Source organism: Acanthochromis polyacanthus, chromosome 22 (genome assembly GCF_021347895.1).
Source record: "Acanthochromis polyacanthus isolate Apoly-LR-REF ecotype Palm Island chromosome 22, KAUST_Apoly_ChrSc, whole genome shotgun sequence".
NCBI classification, from domain to species: Eukaryota; Metazoa; Chordata; class Actinopteri; family Pomacentridae; genus Acanthochromis; species Acanthochromis polyacanthus.
In genome coordinates this window covers 11419401-11444806 of record NC_067134.1, presented here as the reverse complement: position 1 = coordinate 11444806, position 25406 = coordinate 11419401, and the positions used below count along the sequence as shown (strand labels likewise).

The following is a 25406-nucleotide window of genomic DNA, read 5'->3' as shown; positions in this document are numbered from 1 at the left end:
CAAGAAACTCTGAGTTTCTTCCGCAACTCTGAGTTGATCTACTCTGAGACAGAAAACTCTGAGTTTTCGGTTTCACAACGGCTGATTTGAGTTGGGTTAATTAACTCGGAGTAATTTGACCCAGAGTTAAGAGCGTGCACCGCAAGTCTGAAAAGACAGCATCAATGGAACCCCGATTCGACGAGTCACCATGGAAACGGGGAAGCGAAAGGCTGTGTTTTTGCAATGGAAGTTTTTAACGCGCTCATATGGCGAGTTTGAACACGTTTTTAGAAAGAAGTGCAACACCGCTGCAGCTGCAAAAGAGAGGGAGACGGCGTGGAGAACACTGCTGCCCGGATCAATGCGTAAGTTTAAATGTAGTCCTTTGTAATCGTAATAATATTACAGGGAATAACTGTCTGAATGGTAGCCTAGTAAGTTATTTCATTTAGGTGAAATCCCGACGGGGCAGCAGCTTAAGATGAAATATAAAAACACTGTTCAAACAGGTCAGACCTCGGCATTATCTCATGGAGGTACTTCATGTTGATCATGTTTTACATTGTAAAGTAGCCTAAATATTAAGTGGCTGTTTGACTGTGCAGTTGTTTTATCCACACATAGCCTAAATGTCTGCATCCATATCATGTCCTGTTAAATAATTAAGCCTATTTAAACTAACATAGATTTCTGCTCAGCCAACAGAAAGAAAGCAGATGCCTGTAAAACGGTGGTATAAAAGGTCATGGATGTATATGTATATATATATATATATATATATATATACACACAAAAAACAGATTAGGAGGGCAGATCTGGAAATGGAAATACTGGAGCACAAGTTAGAGGTGGTGATGGTCACAGGTAAATTATGTTAACTACTGGAACATGAACTGAACTATCTCTTTTATTTGTAGGAAATAAAGAAGACCAAATGAAATGTGTATCATGTCTTTATTTGCTGTGGTGGTGATGATGGTGACTTAAACTCTAAAGTGATTATTGCATACGGTGTCTCTGACTGCTCTGCTGTCCTGGATAGCTGCAGGTGGATGGGCTCATCATCTGGGTCTTCAGTTTGTAGGGCAGGGTGTTGCTCTCCTCTAATAGTGGTAATATTATGAAGAACAACACATGCCACAGTAATATCACAGGCCCTCTCAGGGGTCACCCTGAGGAGACGTAGGCTCTGGAAACGGGCTTTCAGCAGGCCTATGGTCATCTCCACCCGGGCTCTGGTCCTGCAGTGAGTCCGGTAGAAGTTCTGTTGGGGGTCTGGTTCAGGGTCAGGGTATGAGGTCATCAGCCTGGGTTGGCATGGTAACCCCTGTCACCCAGCAGAAGGCCATCAAACTCTCCTGTAATGTATAGTGGATACATCAGAGTATATTAAAGGAGGGAGACAAGAGAATTCTATTGTGAAAATCTTTAGGCTGCTGACCACGCTGCAGTCTGTTGCTCAGGGGCCTGTTTCACGAAGCAGGTTCAAGAAACACTGAGTTTCTTCCGCAACTCTGAGTCGATCTACTCTGAGTTTTCGGTTTCACAACGGCTGATATGAGTTGTGTTAATTAACTTGGAGTAGGTTGACCTGGCTGTTTACAAAGCACCTTCTTAACCAGTTGATCTATCTAGACACCTTGCTCCAATTTATTGGACGACATACTAACCTATGATGTTTTTGTCAAAACATACTAAAAAATTCAAAGTGATCCAGAATCCAGGATCCTTTCCGGATTGCCACCAAAATTAAATCAGCTCTTCCTCTTACCATAGTCTACATCCCCCCAAAATTTCATGTGAATCTGCCCAGGCGTTTTTGAGTTATCTTGCTAACAGACAGACAGACAGACAGACAAACACCGGGTGTCACATAACCTCCTTGGCTGAGGTAAAAATCCAGTTTATTTTACCTGGATGTAGAATCAGATGTTGTTGCTCGGTGGAGCCAGCGGGTGGTGTTCTGCCTCCACAGATGTCACTATAATTATTATCAAACTGGGGCTGATCCACATCTTTCACCATTTTCTGACATTTTAGAGACAAACAGCTGAAAATAATCCACTATGAACCTTGCTGTTAGCAGTTAATAGTCGTCTTCACTGCACCTAACAGTCCTTTGTGCTACTTTTCTATTTAACCAGCTGGCAAAATGACAAATAAAAAGGTTGAGTTTCAACTGAACCAAAGGTCAAAGCTGCAGAATCACTTTTTCTCAACAGAAATCATAAAAGGAGTTCATGTGTTTGAACTCTGCTCATTACTGACGACCATTTAAACCTTGGTTTGAATGATTTGTTCATTAAAAAAAACAGTCTAAATTCTGCGATTGCGGTTTCTTAAATGTGAGTATTTTCTGATTTCTTTTCGCCTCTGTGAACGTCTTTTCCTCACTAACTTGTGTCTTGAAAGTTGACCCAGAATGCACTTTTTTTTAAAAAGTTTTCTCCTACCACATATTCCCACAGAGTATGTCACCTCTGTGCTTCACTGTCAGGACGATGCATCCACTGAGATAGTCCTGAACAGAAAAGACACAAAAACAGACACAAAAGCAACCTATTCAAAAATGATGGCAAAAGTCCATTAAAAAGAATAAAGAATATATAAAAAATAAAGACACTGATGAAGTAGTGGAGGAATCTGAGAGAGAGGATGAGGAAGCGAAGAACTCAGAGTCAGGATTTTTAGCCACAGCCCTTTATTCTTCTCCATCACACACAAGATGAAGGAAGTTCTCATTTCATCACTACAACAGGACTTAAACACTCAAATTATTTCATTTCATTTCATTTTATTAATTTCAGGCTCACGACCATTTTTGGTTTGGAGCACAAACATTTACACAACAAAACAAAACAAAACATGGCAAAGTATATTACTTTAACAGAGGTAGGACATTTTTCAAAAAGGCACCGAGCCTACAGATAATATTTGTATTTTCGTTCTCCATTAAATATATAAATTTAACCATAGAAGGATGCCTTACATAAAAATTAGGTAGGTATTGTGTCCTGTAACGCACGACATCAGGGTTCACACATTCAAACAATAAATTAAATTCATCTCCGAAGTTTCTTTCATCACAAAGGTTACACAAACGAAATTTTTTATCTATTCCTTTATAACGACCAACAATTTTTTGAAGTCTGTTATTACCGATTCTTAATTTGCAAATGGCTTGCCTATAGTGTCCGTTCTCACACAGTAAATATTTCTCCAACTTAAACACTGTTTTGAAAGACACATACACATCACAGGAAGACATAGCTTGACATTCACTGAACCACTTTTGTATGAACTGATCTTTCAAAGTTCGCTCAACAGCGAGTTTAAGCCAGTTGACATTGGTGATTTCCTGAGATCTCCAAACATAACAAAGTCCACAGTCATCTAGAATCTGTTTCACTTGCAGAAGCCATGGAGACAGGTATTCCCCTTTACAATACATATCAAACAAAAGATTGTACATCTTTTCACTTAATTTAGTGTCCTCACTCTTTACTATCCCTCCCCAGAATCCAATCATTCTTTTCTTAATCACTATTGACAATGGGTAACGTCCAAGCTCACCATACACCATGTTACTGCAAGTGCTCATTTTACTTTTTAAAATATATTTTAGAAATCTGAGATACAATTTTTCTAATAGATCTACTTTTTCAAATCCCCAAACCTCACAGGCATAGAGCATGACAGGGGAAACATGTTTATCAAAAAGTTTCAATGCAACATTAACTGCTAAATCATACTTCCTGCACTTAGCGATTACAGCAAACATTGCTCTTGTCGACTGTACATGGAGTTCCTTTAATCCGTTCTTTAATGAGCCATTACAACTAAACAAAAGACCAAGGTATTTGAAACTTGGAACAATTTCTAATTCCTGCCCATTACATAAAAAATGTAATTTTGTAGTATTAACCTTTCTATGCCCGAACACAGTTACTTTTGTTTTATCACTGTTAAGTTCTAATTTCCATTTCTTGCAATATTCACATATGTGGTTCAGTGCCTTTTGCAATCCCACTTTAGTTGTAGACATGATGATAGTATCATCTGCGTACAACAAAAGAATAAGTTTCATGTATAGATCGAGCCCGATCTCACGAGGATTCGTGAAGCTGTCACGTAAGTTTTAGTTTCGGTTTCGTGCGCACCAACACGATTTCGTCATGTTTTTCGTGCCGCTCACCACGAAATTCGCACCAATGTATTTTAAACGGCGGACTTTTCGTGCCACTCAGAACGTATTTCAAAAGAATGTGTATATTATATTTTTAATGTAAAACCGTGGCGAATCCAACGCTATATTTTGCATGACATCGTCCCTAAACATAACCCTAACCATAACCCTAACCATAACCTAACCATAAGCCGGTGGTACACTTACCAATTTGCATAGGAATTTCAAGAATGTCCGGCGGCCGGCGGCCGCAAACGCGATTACACAAACAGTATACGCCGATGGACAGCTTAGATCGTCATGAATCCGCCGGTATAAACCACTTTCAGATGTGATTACCACAGCGAAAAACATTTCGTGGTGAGCGGCACGAAAAACATGACGAAATCGTGTTGGTGCGCACGAAACCGAAACTAAAACTTACGTGACAGTTTCACGAATCCCCGTGAGACCGGGTTGATAGATCTGTTAAGGATCCACCAATGTCAACAGGCTGACATCCATTTTCTAACAAGAATTCCTCCAAATCATTCACAAATAGGGCAAATAACAGAGGAGACAAATTTTCTCCCTGTCTAACTCCTCTTAGGCTAACAAATGTCTGAGACTTCACCCCGTGTAAATAAACACATGATTTTATATTGCAGTACATACTTTTAACAACTGCCAAAAACTTACCCTTTATGCCCATTTTTAACAACTTATACCACAAGGCTTGTCGCCACACCATGTCAAATGCTTTTCTATAGTCTATAAAAGCACAGAACAACTTCTTCTTCTTGAATTGGTAAAGATCTATTATTTGTTTCAATAGAAAAATATGATCATTGGTAGAATAGCCCTTCCTAAAACCAGCTTGATTTGCACAAATGGTAGCATTCTCCTCACAAAATGTACATAAACGTACATTTAAAATATTAGTAAATAATTTTCACAGACAACTTAGAAGGGTAATACCTCGATAATTATTACAATCTTTTGGGTTGCCCTTTTTCTTGTATATAGGCACTATAAGGCCAAGAGCCCATTCTTCAGGAATTATCCCACTATCCAAAATCTTATTAAACAGATTTACATACACTGGGACAAAAACCTCAGAAGAATATTTGATATATTCATTAAAGCCCTCATCAACTCCAGCTGCCTTACCAATTTTCAACTTTTGGACAGGATCAAGTCTGGCTGCACAAAAAGCTGATTTTCACTGGACAATAATGTGTGAAAGTCTGTCAGCAGTTTGGAGATTCACTGCTTCCTCTCTCATTTCACACTTTGTGCAGCTCAAATGCTTTTAGTTCAAGTGAGCATCAGAGGAACACCACATCCTGATTTTGACTCTCAACATTTGACTGGAAAAAGACGCAAACACCACATTTGGCTCCTGGAATAATCACAACTTCTATCTTTGAAGAGGAACAAGTTTACAAGGAATCATTTAGAAGGATTTGACAAAGAAACACATTTAATCCATGAATGTGAAAACATGTTTGTGAGGGACAGAGTCATGGAGAGGGCTGCACAGTGACGTAGTGGTTAGCACTTTCGCCTTGCAGCAAGAAGATCCCTGATTCAAATCCCGGCCTGGGCATGGGATCTTTCTGCATAGAGTTTGCATGTTCTCCCTGTGCATGCGTGGGTTCTCTCTGGGCACTCCGGCTTCCTCCCACAGTTCAAAAATAAGCTGAGGTTAATTGATTATTCTAAATTGCCCATAGGTGTGAATGTGAGTGTGATTGTTCGTCTGTATATGTAGCCCTGTGATAGACTGGCGACCTGTCCAGGGTGTCCCCTGCCTTCGCCCGAGTCAGCCGAGATAGGCTCCCGCGACCCTAATGAGGATAAAGCGGTGTATAGAGAATGGATGGAGTCATGGAGAGACAACTACCTGTTCAACACTGGTTTTCTACCAGGAGGAGACTCTGGAGACTCAACTCAGCACAGAAACACTGAGGAACGAGAATTGAACCCAAATCCAGGATAGAGAGGTTCAGTGAATGTGGTGTTGAAGGTGTGGAGGTGGATCAGAGAGTCAGAGGAGACTCTGTAGAAGGACAGAGTTCCAGCAGGAATGTCCACATAAACTGAAACTCTGTGAGAGATTGAGGAGGAACTGATGGATGTTTCACTGTTATTGTGTCTGACAGAGTAACCATAATCAGAGCAGATCAGATTCCAGGACTGATCATTACGTCCAAACCTACAGTCATCACTGTCTCCTTTCCTTCCGATTCCTCTGTAACTCACTGATATATTAACCCTTCCTCTCCACTCCACCTCCCAGAAACAGCGACCAGTCAGACCAGTTCTACACAGCAGCTGATGCCAGTATTCAAACCTGTCTGGATGATCAGGATACCGCTGCAACATCCCTACATGTGTCACCTTCCTGTTGTTGTCAGACAGTTCGAGTTTTCTGTGCACTGTGTTTGTGTCGACTGTGAGTTGACAGGAATCTGATGGAGAGAACAAGCACAATACAGTTGCAGTTATTGATGGATCATGTGATCAGTGTTAAAGCTTTGATGATGACCTCAGAGATGTGACACTTTGAAGATGCTTGAATGTGCTGCTTTGTTTCCATCAATCCATTAAAACACACTTACACTTCCTCAGACCTCGTGTCAACCATCGGACTCCAGCAGGCGTCACCCTGAAAGGAGGAGGACGGTCAGAGCAGCAGCGACTCTTTCAGCAGCACACATGGACGTTACATGGCTCTCACACTGTTCCACTGATAAAGGACCAGTCCAACATGGAGACACAGACACCTGAATGCAGCATCTCTAAAGTTCTGTCCTGTGCTCATCACATTCCAGCTCAGTTTACACTCATTATTCAGCTTTACTCATTTATGCTTCCTCTTTTCATGGAGCTAGGATAACATGCTTTCTGTCTTTGAGCTAAGCTGGGCTAACAGTTTTTAACCCTGTTTCCTGTCTTTGTGCTAAGCTAGTGTTACCGACCCGGTTTCACCGGCTTCTGAACCATAGTTGGACAACCTTGGGTAAACACGAGCTCACTTAGCTTAGTGTGGCTCGCTGTTGGTAACAAATTGTATTCAGAGTCCAGACCAACTCTGCGATGGAGAACCAGGAACTTCATTCAAGCTCTGCAGCACACTGTACACACACTCAGCTTCTCCAGAACACACTTGGATCTACTTCTCAGTTTGGATCAGAACATGCGCTGTGACTGTAGCTGCACCGTACACATCACCCTTCTTCAGCTTCACTGTTCTTCTTCCTTCCTACCACTGCAGCACTTCCCCTGATGTCTCACACACCCTGAAACCTACCGATGGAAAGGGGCAGGCTTGGCCTGAACACGAGGATGATTGTTTCCTGAGAGTGTCTGTCTGTCTGTACCTGAGAGTTTCCAGTCTACAGTGTGGATCCTCCACTTTATCCCTCAGCATCTTCTCTCCTGAATCTCCTGGATGGTTGTAGCTCAGGTCCAGCTCTCTCAGATTTGAGGTCTTGAAGCTCAGAGCTGAGGCCAGAGAAGCACAGCCTTCCTCTGTGACCAGACAGCCTGACAGCCTGCACACACAAAACAACACAAACCTGATGGACAACACTTGGCTGCATGTTTCTCACTCTTTCTTTTCTTCTTTGTCTTTCAGATACATTTTGCTGCACATTTCATGCGTCTCAAGCAAATCAACAATCTCAACAATGATTAGTGGAATTTAATCATGTAAAAAATAAACCCTGACAAAGTCCTGCACAAGTTCAGAAAAATCTCATTTGATGAATCCCATCAGCAGAAATGATTGTACTCAGGTTAGCTGTTTATCTACTGATAGAAATCACATCAGTTTCAAAGTGTGAGTCCTGACCTGAGAGCTTCCAGTTTACAGTGTGGACTCTCCAGTCCAGCAGAAAGACTCTTCACTCCTGAATCCTGCAGGTTGTTGTTACTCAGGTCCAGCTTTGTCACACTGGAGGACTGGGAGCTGAGGACTGAGGACAGAGCTCCACAGCTTCTCTCTGACAGATTACAGCCACTCAGTCTGAAGAGACAAAAAGAAGAAAAGAAGAAGAACATTAAGTTCAATATTTTCGGTCCTGTTGAAAAGACAGCAGTGAATTTAACAACAAATTCATCCCACTATGTCCAGAATACAGCAGCAGTTTAGATGTGAAAATAATCCAAAGTGGAGCACATTACAGTAATCAGAATACTTTAAAGCTGATCAGCAAACTATTTGATCTGATTTTAAAAAAAAAAAACTAACAGTTTAGATTTCCTAAATGAAGAATACAGGCCAAACAGCAAGAAATGAATCCAATAAAGGTCAGTACATCTTTCATTGCTGTCATTAGAATGTTGGATTTTTTTCACTACTTTCTATGTCCACCTTTATTTTTGATGACACATTTAATCCTCCTCAGCATGAAGAAACCACATTTCTGCAGAGATGTTCCACCATCTTCAGAGACTATGTCTTCATCTGCTCTTTGTTGGAGGGTTTGTGTTGCTCTACTTTTGTTTTTAAAATACCCCAAAGTTGGTCAGAACAAACATCTTCTAATCTCCAGTCCTTGTTCTTCAGGTTCCTTCACTTCTACTTGTGCTGTTGAGACTCATGCTTTGGTTTTCACTCACAGATCAATCCCACTGGAACCAAACTAAGGATCTCCAAACTCATGTGTTTAAACTCTTTATCTCCACTTTTGATGAAGTCTGGACTCCTCATAGTGTCAGTGAGCTGGACTCTTCATTCTCTCTCAGTCTCAGGAGACATTCTGCTGCCCAGTGATTGGCTCTCAGTCCCTACAGTCTGAAAGGAACCAACAACCTTTGAACAGTCTCACATCTGAAAAAGGTCATAGGGTTCCTATGAGGGTGTAGCTCCTCTTCAGGGAGAGCAGAGAGACCATGAACCTCACCACAGGTGGGATGGATGTTCTATCCTTCACCAACACTTCAGTTGATGGGACTCAGCCATCAGCAGCAGGAAGACTGGACTGACCTTACCCACAGACCAGAGGACATGAGGACACTGCTTATCAACAGCCATGGTGACTGTCCTCACCTGGAGGGCTGCTGCTTCACTCCATCATTTTTGACAGACCTGAAATCCTGGAAGCTGCTGTTCTCGGAGTGATTCCAAAAATCTTCATCCAGTATCTGAGTATGTTGTCATGCTCTTCAACCCAAAATCTCAGTTCCTCATGAACCACCTGAGGTAGGGACGTGTCCTGAAGCCCAGTGAAGACAGAGTTGGGAGTGATGGGATCAGGATCCACAACATCTGATGAGGTGAACCCAAGAGGATCTGAACTGTGATCTCAATGAAGACACAAGATAATACTGCTTCAGTGGCTGTTTGGGCTCCAGTGGTGAGAAGGAATTGGACCTGAACCTCAAATAAGAATGGAAACAACAGTCCAACTGTCCACCAGCTGAACTGCACTGAGTTCAGTCATTGAACAAACTGAACATCTACAGTTTCATTTATCAAACGCTTTTATCCAAAGCGACAAACATCTGAGAAAAGAAACACCACAAGCAAAGACCTATGTCTGAATTCTTGCTTGTGTTGTACGTCGCTTTGGAGAAAAGCGTCTGGTCAATGAAATTGTAGAATTGTAGTCAGGAGAAAACAACCTGGAGAAGAACAATAAAACAAGTTCAAGCGTGAACATGAAATGTTTGTTGTGGTGTTTCCTTCTTATCAATGTCTATCTGAAACATTCTATTTTGTAAAACAGTGGAAACTAAATAAAATAGAACCTGGAACCAAGACTTCACAGGTTCTGGTTCTGCGATGCAGGTTCCAGGTTGTACAGTTCCTGGAGTGGAAGAGGCCTCATGAAGAGAAACTAGTGTGAAAGGTCAGTAACACAACTGATCTGAGTCATACAAATACAGAAAACCTCCCACCTCAGCTATTCTGCTCATCATGAATAAAAACACATTTTAAATGGTCATCAGTTGAACAGGTCGATGAGTCCTGACCTGAGAGCTTCCAGTTTACTGTGTGGACTCTTCAGTCCAGCAGAAAGACTCTCCACTCCTGAATCCTGCAGGTTGTTGTTAGTCAAGTCCAGCTCTGTCACACTGGAGGACTGGGAGCTGAGGACTGAGGACAGAGCTCCACAGCTTCTCTCTGACAGATTACAGCCACTCAGTCTGAAGAGACAAAAAGCAGATTACACTGATGAAACAGCAGCAAAATGTAAAAGGATCTTCAGTCTCCAACTACTTACATAACTTTCTTGGAGGCTTTGACCACTGGCAGCAGCCTCAGAAGAGCCTCCTCTGAAGCAGAGTATTTCTTCAGGTCAAACACGTCCAGATCCTCTCCTGATGACAGTAAGATGACGACCAGAGCTGACCACTGAGCAGGAGACAGTTCATGTCTGAACAGACGTCCTGATCTCAAGGACCGTTGGATCTCCTCCACTAGAGAAACATCGTTCAGTTCATTCAGACAGTGGAACAGATTGATGCTTCTCTCTACAGACACATTCTCACTGATCATCTTCTTTATATACTCAACAGTTTTCTGATTGGTCTGTGAGCTACTTCCTGTCTGTGTTAGCAGGCCTGGTAGGAGATCCTGATTGGTCGGCAGTGACAGACCCAGGAGGAAGCGCAGGAACAAGTCCAGGTGTCCGTTTGGACTCTGCAAGGCCTCGTCCACAGCTCTCTGGTAGAAACTTGTTGGATCTGGTTTGTTGGAGGTTGTTTGTTGTTCTGCTTCCAGCAGGTTGATTCCAGAGTTGATGAAGGTCTGATGAACATGAAGAGCAGCCAGAAACTCCTGAACGCTCAGATGGACGAAGCTGAACATTTTGTCTTTCTGTTTCCGTCTTCGCTCTGCTTTGAAGATCTCTGTGAACACTCCTGAGTACACTGAGGCTTCACTCACATCGATGCCACTTTCTCTCAGATCTTTCTCATAGAAGATCAGGTTGCCCTTTTGCAGCTGTTTAAAAGCAAGTTTAGCTAATGGCTTTATGTACTCAATGCCCATCTCTGGACTGTATTTTTCTTTTGTATGATCAATATGAAATCTTAGAAACTCTGCGTACATCTCAGTCAGGGTTCTGGGCAGCTCTCCTCCCTCTCTGGTTTCCAGCAGCTCCTCCAGAACTGTAGCAGTGATCCAGCAGAACACTGGGATGTGGCACATGATGTGGAGGCTTCGTGATGTCTTCATGTGGGAGATGATGCTGCTGGTCTGCTCCTTGAATCTCTTTCTGAAGTACTCCTCCTTCTGTGGGTCGGTGAACCCTCTGACCTCTGTTGTAGTGTTGACGAGGTTTGGAGGGATCTGATTGGCTGCTGCAGGTCGTGTTGTTATCCAGAGGCGAGCTGAGCGCAACAGTTTTCCACTGATAAGTTCCTTCAGCAGGACTTCTATTTTAGTTGACTTCGTTATGTCCAGGGAGCGAATGTTGTTGACATCAAAGTCCAGATGAAGGCGACTCTCATCCAGTCCATCAAACACAAACAGCAGTTTGAATCTGCTCTTGTGGTAGCTGCTGGTTCCTGATGACTGCAGAGCTGTAAAGATGTAATTCAGAGCCTCCACTGGAACGTCTTTAGTTTCTGGGATACAGAAATGAATGAGCTCTGCCAAACCAAACTCTTGTCCCTCCAGTGAATTCAGGGCACGGAAAGTGAACGGGAAAATAAGATGCACATCTGGATTGGTTCTTTCTTCGGCCCAGTCCAACACAAATTTGTGTACGAGTAATGTTTTTCCAATCCCTGCAATTCCATTGGTCAGCACTGTTCTGATGGGTATGTCTTTTCCAGAAGGATGCTTGAAAATGTCTCTGGGTTGGATCGGTGTCTCTGTGTCTGATGGTTTCCACACCTTGTCAATCTGTAGGACCTCATGCTGTGTGTTGACGTGCACGTCCCGGCCAGCTGTGATGTACAGCTCTGTGTAGATATCAACCAGACTCTCTTCATCGTCTCCCCACCCCTCTGTTGCAACCTTAAATGTGTCCTGGAAGTTTGACTGAAGCTTCTGTTGGTAATATCTGATGGGACGAGGTTCTGGTACCGGAACAGTCTCATCTGTGTCAAACATGAAGGGAACAGTGTGAGACCTGTGTCTACAGAAACCTCTGTTGTTGTTGGAAAAACACAAGCAACTGAACAACTACAAAAGGGGTTGGACTATTAAATTAGCCACCTATAACGTGATGGAAATAAAAAGTTGGGCTATTGTGTCTGTGACATTTTTCTACACTAAACCGTGGGGGTTTCATCCTAAACTCTACACGTAATGAAGCAACTTACCCTGACCATTTGGAGGAAAGTGACAGAAAAAACTGACTGAAAGGGCAACTCAGCTAAAGGGCTACCCAGATGGTTAACTATGGAGGCAGTCAGAAGGTAGGTGGGTTACCCCAAGTCCAGTGTTCTTAGAGTTCCTATTAGGGCAAGACCCTTTAGACAATAGAACCTAAAAACTTGACAAAGAATCCATCAGTTTTACCTTCAGTCTGAGGAAGAGGAGGCTGAGTCTGAGAGGAGGAAGGTTCTCTGTTCTCTGAAGTCTCCCCAACATCACTGACATGCACTGACAGACAGACAGAGATCACATGTTATATTTTCCACTGCTTACTGCTTTCATTTATTTCAGTTACAACAGACTTAGAAGGGACTTTATGTTGACATTTATTAATGAGTTTATGGTGTTGATTATCTCTGGTTTTCTGACACCAAACTGCTCCTTCAAAGTAAAACCTAATGTTACTTTGACATTAGTCTGGCATATCCAGACTAATGCTGAACAGAGTGTTCTGGCTTCACCTCATCATCATTCTGCTATAGAGGGAAGAAGGGCTGTCTTTTTTAAAGCAGCCATAGTCATCCAGGGTGGAGCTAAGCCCAGCATGCAGCAACAGTGTCCCCTTAAAATAGTCAGCCAACATGGCTGCCTTATTGCTCCATCCAAACCCTCTGAAGACTTGACATTTCAGTGTGGTAGGTCACTGGGAGGTTGTTGATGGTTTAAAAGTAGAACATCATGTTACATAGTACTACATGCTAACATGCCAGATGGTACGCACAGAAAAAGATGTATTACGTCCCAGTACATATTATGTTAAATGTCATATGTCAGAAATACCCAGACATCCAACCACATTCAAACTTTGTAGAATGCAAATTAACATGGTTTTCTGGACGTTCTCATCCACATTCTATGAACAATCACCTTTACCATGTATTTAAATTAAAGGTTTGTGATTTAGAACGCAGCTGCTTCAACAACATTGCTCTGCCCTTACTGAGAGCTGATTGGTTAGCTTCTCTCTGGTTGTAAACTGCAGGACCACTCCCAGCTAAACAGTATGAATGAAGTATCTTCAGAAACTGTCTGATTGACTCATAATTTGGTGAGCACAGGTGGGACATGCTTTGCTTCCACAGAAGGTCAGCTCATAGAGAACTAATGTTGGTGTTTTATCAAGGTTTAAACAGCAGGGGGCAGCATTCAGTCTGTATGGTTGACCAGTAGATTTTACAGAGTAACTGAACTCACATGTGGACTCAGGAAAAACTGACAGAACCTGAACTCTATCAAACTGTAGCAGCACCATCATGCATTTTTCTGACTGTAATGATATCATGTTGTTCTTGTCTTGTGACTGACCTTCTGGTCCTGAGCGGCTGGTAGGAAACCTCTGCAGCAGATCATTCCTGGAGATCTTCTCTAAAACCACCCTGGTCATCTGCACAGCTCCCTGAAATCCATAAGTCTCCACCATCACATCCACAGTGTTACACCTGTTTGTTGTCTGTAGTCGGCTCTTTTTGATGGCAGTGAGGCCTTGAACATTGTTGGGCTGCTGTAGGAACCACTGGAATGTCGACAGCTGATCATCGTTCAGATCCTCCAGGATGTTCAAGAGCACCTCTGAAGTCATCGTGGCTCCCTGATTAAGTCAAAGAAAATGTCAGCAGTTAATGAACATTTTTGTTGTTGGTGTGGTGGAGATTGTTGTGTAGCAGCAGGACTGCAGTCAATCCGACAAGACAATAAAAGTTTAGACCTCACAAATAAGGAGTTGACTTGACTGCCATCTTGGTTTATCATTATTGCCAAATGATGATCCATCAATGACAAAAACGAGATTCAAAACTACAAAAATGGTAAAAAAAAAAAAAAGAAAAGAAACAAATTTAGACCCCAAACTAGAAAAATGAGACAATTAAGACACAAAATGGTAAAAACAAGTCAGATTAAGACACAAAATGACAAAAAAAACAAGACAAATTAAGATGTAAAATGATAAAAAAAAAAAGACCAAATAAGACACAAAATGATCAAAATGAGACAAATTAAGACCCAAAATTAGACATACGAGACAAATTAAGACAAAGTGGTAAAAATGAGACAAATTAGGACACAAAATGAAAAAAGTCAAATTAAGACACAAAATGCCAAGAATATTACACAAATTAAGAGACAAAATGGTAAATATGAGACAAATTGAAGCCAAAACTACAAAAAAAAGACAGAAAATTACAGAAATTGAAAGAACTGGGACACAAAACAACACAAACAAGACATAGAACGGTAAAAAAATGAGACAAATTAACACATAAAATGATAAAATACACAATTTAAGATATAAAATGATAAAAGTTAGACAAACTAGGACACAAAGTGACAAAAATGAGACAAATTATGGCATAAAAAGACAAAAATGAGAGAAGTCAACTCAGCAAAACCACAAAAATTAGACAAATTATGATGTAAAATGATGCAATGGTGACACAAAATGACAAAAATGAGACAAACTGAGGTCAACACTACAGAAAAAACAAGTCTATGAAGAAACTCCAGCACAGCCCCTCTCTAGAGGTGGAATATAAAATACAGTTGAATGTCTTTAATGATGAGGAAGCTCATTAAAATGGGATCAATGCTGCTGACACTGAACTGGAAATAAAAGCTGCACTGCAGGTGTGTAGCAGCAGGACTGCAGTTAATCCTGCAGGATCACTGACAGCAACACTGGGGGGAACTGTTACGGCCCCAGGGCCTTGGTCTTTGACTGCTTTACTTGCAGGTCTCCAGCTGGGCGGAGCTATCGTCAATTAGCCAGCCACACCTGGGGAGTGCATAAGGCTATATAAGCCAGCTGACTGAGCCAGAGCTTGCTCTGCTACTCTGCCACCTCCCCTATCCATGCCACATCTCCAGCCAGCCATGTGTCCTTGGTAGAACTCAGTTTTGTTTTACACTGACAACACACTCTACGCATTCTCCACTACCACCACACACCCTCACACACCACGGATTCTAACTACCACATCTCATTGCTATGTTTCTTTATAAATAAATTATCCTTTGTTTCACTGAAATCCTCTGTGCGTTTCCTCCTTTTTTGCGACATCCAGAGCCGGTCGTAACAGGAACCAGCAGGGGGTGCTCACTGTTGTCTGTTAAATATTACTCATGGAAGTCACTCGGCAGTCACTGGGCCACAACACAAAGATGATCCCACATTATTACACTTTGACCAACAGAGGTTCCAAACAAACATGAACTCTGATCCTAACAAGTCCAGGATCAGAGTCAGAATGCAGTCCAGGATCAGAGCCTCATATCAGGGTTTATAGTTTTATACTGATCCTGTTCAGAGTCCAGACCAAACACTGACTGCTACTAAACAGCTCATTACTGCAGTAAATGTCCCTGATGGACTAGTAGAATGAAAAACTTTGCTGGGAGATTTCTAGCAGGATGTAGATAAATAATATCCTCCTCATCTCCAGTAAAGGGGGTGTAGCTCAGTGGTAGAGTGGCTGTCTTGTAACTGGAGGACTGTGGTTTGATCCCCCAGTTGGTCGTGCACATGTAGAGGTGTCCCTGAGCAAGACACCTAAACCCTAATTGCTCCTACTGATGTAATCACTTTAGATATTTTTGGAAAATATTACAAAAAAATTCTTGCCAAATTTGGGGGATTTTTAAAAAATTAAACTTTTAAGGAAAACTTTCAAGGAATTATTCGAGTTTTCTTCCTGAAGGTTTTGCAATTTTTCAGAAATCTGGGGAATTTTTTTGCTGATTTTTGGGATTTTTTTCGGACAAGGAAATAATATATTTTGGTGCCGTAAATGAGGACAACAGGAGGGTTAAAACATCTCAGATTAGAAGGTTACATGAAAGAAAAAATCGATTTTTGAGTGAAAAACTGCTTCTTCTTTTTTTTTTTGCATATCTGGCTTCTTTTGAAGACACCTAAGCTTGACAATCCTGGTAAAATAGAGCTTCAAATAAGTTTTCCAGCTAATTTTAAGATCTCAGTATTCTAAATATCACATCTTATTTCCAGAAATCTTACCAAGACATTTTTCATTTTTCACATTTGGCAGATTTTCTCCACTTCTGTCAAGGTAAAAGTTCACTGAAATCAGTTTTTTGTTCTTATTTTGAAAGGGGCATTTTTTCCAGTGTATTCATTTACTTCCTCCGTATCTTCACCACTTTCACTTCTGACTTTTCTGTTCTCCTCTGATTTCAGCTCAATTCTTTGGATTCTCAGTAATATTTCATCCTCATTTCTGATGGCTTTTCTCGACTCATTTTGTTTTCTCAACAATATCTGTCAGCAGAATGTCCTTCAGGTTAATGATCTTCTATCTGGTCCAGGATCAGAGCCTCATGTCAGGTTTTATGCTTTTATAATGAGCCTGTTCAGAGTCCAGACCAAACACTGACTGCTACTAAACAGATCATTACTGTAGTAAATGTCTCTCATGGACTCCACACACATGTCATTCTTCAACAAAACACAAACTTCTGTGAGGATTCTTCTCACATTTCTCCTGACAGTAACAAAAGCTGTTCTCTTGGATTTCTTTCTGCTCTATTTGACTATTTATCAGTGTTTTCAGTCCATTTCTGTCTTTTTAGACAGACACTTGTGATCAGCTGATTTCTGAATCATTTAGTGTCTGAATCAAAGAGAATAAAGTTCCACTCACTCAGCTTCTTCCTCTGCAGCTCTCTGCTGTCTGGACCAGATCTGAGAGAAAATCGTCCTCTGTGTCTGCAGGCTGTCATCACTCTGAGACACAAAGACCAAAGATCAGCTGCTGCACCTTTAGATGACGTTAATATGAGACATGATGAAGGTGCAGCAGCTTCCTGGAAACAGCTGAGGACTAATAAAGCTCCTCCTCTCTGACCACAGCCTCACTCTGTCCTTTATTTCTACACATTCACATGTTGATGAAGGAGCTGATCAGATCATCTCAAGGAGTCTTTGTTGGGAATAAAATTCAACAACTTCACTCTGATGTTCTGTAGAAAAATGACACTCTGTCCAACCATCAGCTGGCTCTTGCTGATCAAACTACAACTCTTGATCTGATATTTCATTGTTTTCCATCATCTGAAGGATTGTTTATTAGTAATAAAGTTGTTGTTCCAGATCTCACATCTGTTTTGCTGGAACAGATCTAAGATAGATTGGTCATTGTTCTTCTGTAATTTTGTGTCTGTCCTTTGAAATATTTCGTCTTGTTTTGATTTTGTTCCGTTTTGTCATTTCATGATTCCTTGTTGTCTCGCTTGTGTTTTTTGTCTCATTATTGTCATTTTGTCTGTCGCTTTATTCATTAGTTTGTGTGTTATTTTGGTCCTTTTGTGTTTGTCTACTTTGTTGTCATTTTGTTTCCCGCTTTTGTCATTTTTGGTCTCGTTTGGGTGGTCTTGTGTAATTTTATTGCCTTATTTCGATCATTTGTCCATTGTTTTGTCGCTTTGTAACTTTCATTGTCTAATTTTTGTTTTGTTTCGTGTCGTTTGTCTCATTTTTTGTTGTTTTTTCTCATTTTTGTATTATTTTGTCTGTTTTTGTTGTTTATTGTCTTTTTTGTCTGACATGTGTGGTTGGTCTCATGTTTTTGTCATCTTGTTTCTCGTTTTTATCGTTTTGTTTATCCTTTTAGTCTCGCTTGTGTTTTTTGTCTTATTTTTGTCACTTTGTGTTTTGCTTTATTCGTTGTTTTGTGCATCGTGTTGTCGTTTTGTTTGTTGTCTCACTGGCATTGTTGCTAGTTTTTGTTGTCTTCTTTTGTCTGACTTTTGTGGTTTTGATCCTCCAGTAAATCCTCCATTGTTCAGCTCCAGATGACTAAATGTTGTGTTTCTTCGTCGACAGTGTGATCTGAAAATTGTAATGTGGAAATGATAAACTGAGGCTGAATGTGGATGAAAGTGAATTTATTTTTCTTGATAAATTTCAGGTTGTTCATGACGTTTTGTCTAAAAGGCTCTGATTTGATGAGGAGAGATTCTCTGAGCTTCTCTGCTGTTTCACTGGAAATAGCTAGTTCAAGGTTGATCCAATGATCCAATCAGAGAGAGGAACCTTTTAGTCACATTGAGATGGGGATTTGCTTTTGGACTTTAAATTGATTTTTTACAACCCTGGTCCATGTTGAGTAGCATAAAACAGACTAATAATAAACAGCTGATATAATGTATGTTTGTAATGAAGAACTCAGAGTCAGGATTTTTAGCCACAGACCTTTATTCTTCTCCATCACACACAAGATGAAGGAAGTTCTCATTTCATCACTAGAACAGGACTTCAAGACTCAAATCAGGAAGTCTGGCTGCACAAAAACATGATTTTCACTGGACAATAATGTGTGAAAGTCTATCAGCAGTTTGGAGATTCACTGCTTCCTCTCTCATTTCACACTTTGTGCAGTTGAAATGCTTTTACTTCAAGTGAATGTCAGAGGAACACCACATCCTGATTTTCACTCTCAACATTTGACTGGAAAAAGATGCAAAACACCACATTTAGCTCCTGGAATAATCACAACGTCCATCTTTGAAGAGGAACAAGTTTACAAGGAATCATTTAGAAGGATTTGACAAAGAAACACATTTAATCCATGAATGTGAAAACATGTTTGTGAGGGACAGAGTCAAGGAGAGACTCAACTATCTGTTCAGCACTGTTTCTCTACCAGGATGAGACTCTGGAGACTCAACTCAGCACAGAAACACTGAGGAACCAGACCCGAAGAACCCAAATCCAGGATAGAGAGGTTGAGTGAATGTGGTGTTGAAGGTGTGAAGGTGGATCAGAGAGTCAGAGGAGACTCTGTAGAAGGACAGAGTTCCAGCAGGAACGTCCACATAAACTGAAACTCTGTAAGAGACGGAGGAGGACCTGATGGATGTTCGACTATTCTTGTGAATGACAGAGTAACCATCATCAGAGCAGATCAGACTCCAGGACTGATCATTGAATCCAAACAGACAATCACTGTCTCCTTTCCTTTTGATTCCTCTGTAACTCACTGATATATCAATCCTTCTACTCCACTCCACCTCCCAGTAACAGCGACCAGTCAGACCAGTTCTACACAGCAGCTGCTCCCAGCAGTCAAACCTGTCTGAATGATTAGGATACCACTGATCCTCCTCCACATGTGTTACCTTCCTGTTGTTGTCAGACAGTTTGAGGTTTCTGTTTACTGTGTTTGTGTCGACTGTGAGTTGACAGGAATCTGATGGAGAGAACAAACACAACACAGCTGCAGTTATTGATGGATCATGTGATCAGTATTAAAGCTTTGATGATGACCTCAGAGATGTGACACTTTCAAGATGCTTGAATGTGCTGCTTTGTTTCCATCAATCCATTAAAACACACTTACACTTCCTCAGACCTGGTGTCAACCATTGGACTCCAGCAGGCGTCACCCTGAAAGGAGGAGGACGGTCAGAGCAGCAGCGACTCTTTCAGCAGCACACATGGACATTACATGGCTCTCACACTGTTCCACTGATAAAGGACCAGTCCAACATGGAGACACAGACACCTGAATGCAGCATCTCTAAAGTCCTGTCCTGTGCTCATCACGTTCCAGCTCAGTTTACAGTCATTACTCAGCTTTACGCATTTATGCTTCCTCTGTTCATGGAGCTAGGCTAACAGTTCATCCTGCTTCCTGTCTTTGAGCTAAGCTAGACTAACACTTTACACTGCTTCCTGTCTTTGGTCTAAGCAAGGCTAACAGTTTTATCCTGCTTCCTGTGTTTGTGCTAAGCTAGTGTTATCGACTGGGTTTCGTCGGCTTCTGAACAGTAGTTGGACAGCGTCGGGTAAAGGAAAGCTCACTGAGCTTAGCATTGCTCACTGTAGCTAACAAATTGTGTTCAGAGTCCGGACCAACGCTGTGGTGGAGAACGAGGAACTTCATTCAAGCTCTGCAGCACACTGTACACACACTCAGCTTCTCCAGAACACACATGGATCTACTTCTCTGTTTGGACCAGAACATGTGCTGTGACTGCAGCTGCACCGTACACATCACCCTTCTTCAGCTTCACTGTTCTTCTTCCTTCCTACCACTGCAGCACTTTCTCTGACGTCTCACACAACCTGAAACCTACCGATGAAAAGGAACAGGCTTGTCCTGCAACATTAGGATGATAGTTTCCTCAGAGTGTCTGTCTGTCTGTACCTGAGAGTTTCCAGTCTACAGTCTGGATCCTCCACTTTAGCCCACACCATCTTCACTCCTGAGTCTCCTGGATGGTTGTAGCTCAGGTCCAGCTCTCTCAGATTTGAGGGCTTGAAGCTCAGAGCTGAGGCCAGAAAAGCACAGCCTTCCTCTGTGACCAAACAGCCTGACAGCCTGCACACACAAAACAACACAAACCTGATGGACAACACTTGGATGGATGTTTCTCACTCTTTCATTTCTTCTTTGTCTTTCAGATACATTTTGCTGCACATTTCATGCGTCTCAAAAAAAGTCAACGATCTCAACAATGATTAGTGGGATTTAATCATGTCAAAAATAAACCCTGACAAAGTCCTGCACAAGTTCAGTAAAAGCTCATTTGATGAATCCCATCAGCAGAAATGATTGTACTCAGGTTAGCTGTTTATCCACTGATAGAAATCACATCAGTTTCAAAGTGTGAGTCCTGACCTGAGAGCTTCCAGTTTACAGTGTGGACTCTCCAGTCCAGCAGAAAGTCTCTCCACTCCTGAATCCTGCAGGTTGTTGTTAGTCAGGTCCAGCTCTGTCACACTGGAGGACTGGGAGCTGAGGACTGAGGACAGAGCTCCACAGCTTCTCTCTGACAGATTACAGCCACTCAGTCTGAAGAGACAAAAAGCACATTATACTGACGAAACACCAGCAAAATGAGAAAGGATCTTCAGTCTCCAACTACTTACATAACTTTCTTGGAGGCTTTGACCACTGGCAGCAGCCTCAGAAGAGCCTCCTCTGAAGCAGAGTATTTCTTCAGGTCAAACACGTCCAGATGTTCTCCTGATGACAGTAAGATAAAGCCCAGAGCTGACCACTGAGAAGGAGACAGTTCATCTGTGGACAGACTTCCTGATCTCAGGTACTGTTGGATCTCCTCCACTAGAGAAACATCCTTCAGTTCATTCAGACAGTGGAACAGATTGATGCTTCTCTCTGCAGACACATTCTTACTAATCTTCTCCTTGATGTACTCCACTGTTTTCTGATTGGTCTGTGAGCTACTTCCTGTCTGTGTCAACAGGCCTTGTAGGAGATTCTGATTGGTCGGCAGGGAAAGACCCAGGAGGAAGCGCAGGAACAAGTCCAGGTGTCCGTTTGGACTCTGTAAGGCCTCGTCCACAGCTCTCTGGTAGAAAACTGTTGAATCAGGTTTGTTGGAGGTTGTTTGCTGTTGTTCTTGTTCCAGCAGGTTGATTCCAGAGTTGATGATGGTCTGATGGACATGAAGAGCAGCCAGAAACTCATGAATGCTCAGATGGACAAAGCAGAACACCTTGTCCTGGTACAGCCCTCTCTCCTCTTTAAAGATCTGTGTGAACACTCCTGAGTACACTGAGGCTGCTTCCACATCAATGCCACACTCTGTCAGGTCAGACTCATAGAAGATCAGGTTTCCTCTCTGCAGCTGATTAAAAGCCAGTTTTCCCAGAGACTCAATCATCCTCCTGCTGTCTGGACTCCAGTGTGGATCTGTCTCAGCTCCTCCATCATACTTGACCCTCTTGACTTTGGCCTGAACCACCAGGTGGTGGATGAACATCTCAGTCAGGGTTCTGGGCAGCTCTCCTTCCACTCTGTTTCTCAGCAGCTCCTCCAGGACTGTAGCAGTGATCCAGCAGAACACAGGGATGTGGCACATGATGTGGAGGCTTCGAGACTTCTTCATGTGGGAGATGATGCTTCTGGCCTGCTTCCCATCTCTGAATCTCTTCCTGAAGTACTCCTCCTTCTGTGGGTCGGTGAACCCTCTGACCTCCGTCACCATGTCCACACAGTCAGGAGGGATCTGATTGGCTGCTGCAGGTCGTGTGGTTATCCAGAGGCGAGCAGAGGGAAGCAGCTTCCCCCTGATCAGGTTTGTCAGCAGCACATCCACTGAGGTGGACTCTCTGACATCAGTCAGGATCTGATTGTTGTGGAAGTCCAGAGGAAGACGACACTCATCCAGACCGTCAAAGATCAATACAACCTGGAAGTATTCAAAGCTGCAGATTCCTGCTGCTTTGATTTCACTGAAGAAGTGATGAAGAAGTTCCACCAAGCTGAACTTTCTCTCTTTCAGCACATTCAGCTCTCTGAAAGTCAATGGAAACATGAAGTGGATGTCCTGGTTGCTTTTGTCTTCAGCCCAGTCCAGAGTCAACTTCTGTGTTAACACTGTTTTCCCGATACCAGCCACTCCCTTTGTCATCACTGTTCTGATTGGTCCATCTCTTCCAGGTGAACCTTTAAGGATGTCTTCTGCTCTGATGCTTGTTTCTGCTCTGTCTGCTTTCCTGGATGCTGCTTCAATCTGTCTGACCTCATGTTCATCATTGACCTCTGCAGTCCCTCCCTCTGTGATGTACAGCTCTGTGTAGATCTCATTCAGGAGGGTCGGTTGTCCTGCTTTAGCGATGCCCTCAAACACTCTCTGGAACTTCTTCTTCAGGTCACATTTAAGTTCACGTCCACAAACTCCAGCAACAGGAAGTTCTGAATGAAAACACAAGAAAGAAAGAGTGAAGTAGAAGTAACCTGGATATTAAAGCACCAAAGTAGCAGCAAAGTGAAGGTGACAGTTTGTCCCTTAAAGACTGATTGTGTGAAGATATTCTGAGACTTTAGTAAATGTTCTGTTGATCAGCAGCTTCAGTCTTTACACAAATCCTCTTACTGCTCTGCAGACAGTCAGCCAGCTTCTCCTGCTTCATCCTCCTCAGGAACAACACTGTGATCTGCTGAAACATCTCTCTGCTGCTCCTCTGCTCTTCATCATCACCCTCCAACTCCTCCTCATCCTCCCTCTGACTCTCTGTGCATTCTGGGTAATCTGGACTCACAACCTTCTGCATCTTCTTCAGCTCCTTCCTCACAAAAGTCACCATGTTGTCCTCCAGTAGCTGGAACAGAGAAATGTGTCAATGAGTCCATCAGAGTCAAATCATGGAGCCAAACATCAGATCCATGTTGGACACACTGACAGTCCACTGGTCTACAAAGAGCAGCATGTAGATGCCTCAACACAACAGATGGAGAACAACTTGTTGTCCATGAACTCACCATGAATATGGAGTCCAGGTCATGCTGCTGGACAGACTGAGCTCTGGGAACCTCTGAGTTCTGCTGCTCCACTCTGTGGATCAACATCAACAGTTAACTCTCACTTTATCACACAGAGACAAACACAAGCTGAAGGTCTATGGTGTTCATTAGAGATTCCAACATTAGTCTGTTTTCCACTGCAGGAACTTTCTCTTCATTTTGGCTCATCATCAATCTTTTTCTGACCACAGGAACTGTCCCTGTAGAACCTTTTCAGGACTGTTTCTAGGAGTTCAAGGTTCCTCCTCCAGGGTTGGAACTTCTGAGACAACCTGGAAAACTGCTCTGTAGGTCTTGATGCTGACTGATTAAACTCAGAGAGGACAACAAGAACCATTTTTCTGTCCTCTCCATCCTCACCCAGCATCAGTCGTCTCCATCAACAATGAAAAATTAACTGTAGGCTTACATATTAATATACAAGCTAACATCCAGGCTAAAATGTATGCTAACATACAGGCTAACATGTTGGCTAACCTACAGGCTAACATACAGGCTAACATGGCTTATATGATCGCAGAACTGGAGTTTTGTCCAGTAAAACTATTTCTTGACATTTTAGTGAACTCAAAGTTCTTGCTGTGATCCAACTGGTTTTGTTTTAATGTCTCTGTGGATGATGTTCACATTATTAGCATCACTTCTTCAAAACATTTGCTCTGTTTGATGAGGAGCCAATCTGCTATCAAACTGAATGAATGAAACTTTGTATGAAACTTTGTTCTGAACATTTTACCCCTCTGCAGCAGGACCTGGTCCTCCTTTAAAATTAATAGGAAAACCCTTAGATTGGTCACTCTTGAAGGACACACAGCTGGATGCAGGTCCAGGTCCAGATCCAGAGGACTCTGGTCTCTGATGGATTCTGGTAAATAGAGAGGAAGATCACCAGGAAGAAAAAAATCATGTAGCAGAGTATCATAGTGATTTCATGATGGAACATATTTGGAACAATGACAGAACATTTGACACAACAGTCAGTAGTCTGATTTCACAGCTTACGTCCTTGTAGCAGGAGATTGATGATTTTTGAAGTCAATGAGGCGTCCATTAGACCAGTCACTCTGGAAGGACACACAGCTGAATGGAGGTCCAGGTCCAGGTGGATTCCTGTGAATAATGATGCAGAAGTGATGTGATGCTGAGCTCTGACATGCAGCAGAGTCCTGGACAGTTAGAGATGGTGGTCTCACCTCTGAGCTTTGCTCTGGTTCTCCTGTTCCCCACACAGAGAGCTTTTAGAGGGAGGGACTCCCTCCTCTCTGTCCTCACACTCATCCATGCTGCTCAACTCACAGCAGCTCACACACACTTTCTACCTTCACCTGCACAGGAAACAATCATTGATCCACTCAGATCCTCCTGGAAAAGATCAGCTGCTGCACTTCTACTATCAGTCCAGCAGATGGAGTCATGGAGCTGCAGAGACTCACCCACAAGTCCAAAGTCAAAAAGACAAAAAAAAAAGAAAAAAGAAAAAGAAACATCAACAGCTCAACAAACTGACTCAAGTCGATCAATAATCTAATCATCATATTGATCCATGTTTAAACAGCAGTCATCCAAAGTGTGTGCTGAAATAAGAAGTGAACATGTAGAAACATCACAGAACAGAAACAAACAGCAACATTAC

At 42.2% G+C, this 25406-nt stretch overlaps 1 protein-coding gene across 13 annotated transcripts in view; it reads right to left on the bottom strand.

Annotated features, from left to right (window-relative positions):
• LOC110969967 (NACHT, LRR and PYD domains-containing protein 12-like) overlaps positions 1–25406 on the bottom strand; it is a 386884-nt gene that overhangs the window by 264157 nt on the left and 97321 nt on the right. For 8 of the 13 annotated variants that reach the window (XR_007939128.1, XR_007939127.1, XR_007939129.1 and 5 more), the window contains one exon: positions 21122–21295. Coding sequence is in view for 10 of the 13 variants with exons in the window: in XM_051942204.1 (XP_051798164.1) it covers positions 21122–21295 (174 nt within the window). In the remaining 3 variants the exon portion in view is untranslated. Of the gene's footprint in view, positions 1–6085; positions 6279–18669; positions 19688–19837; positions 19885–21121; positions 21296–25406 lie in introns of those variants that run through there. The other 5 variants (XM_051942205.1, XM_051942210.1, XM_051942206.1 and 2 more) reach the window with 5 other exon arrangements.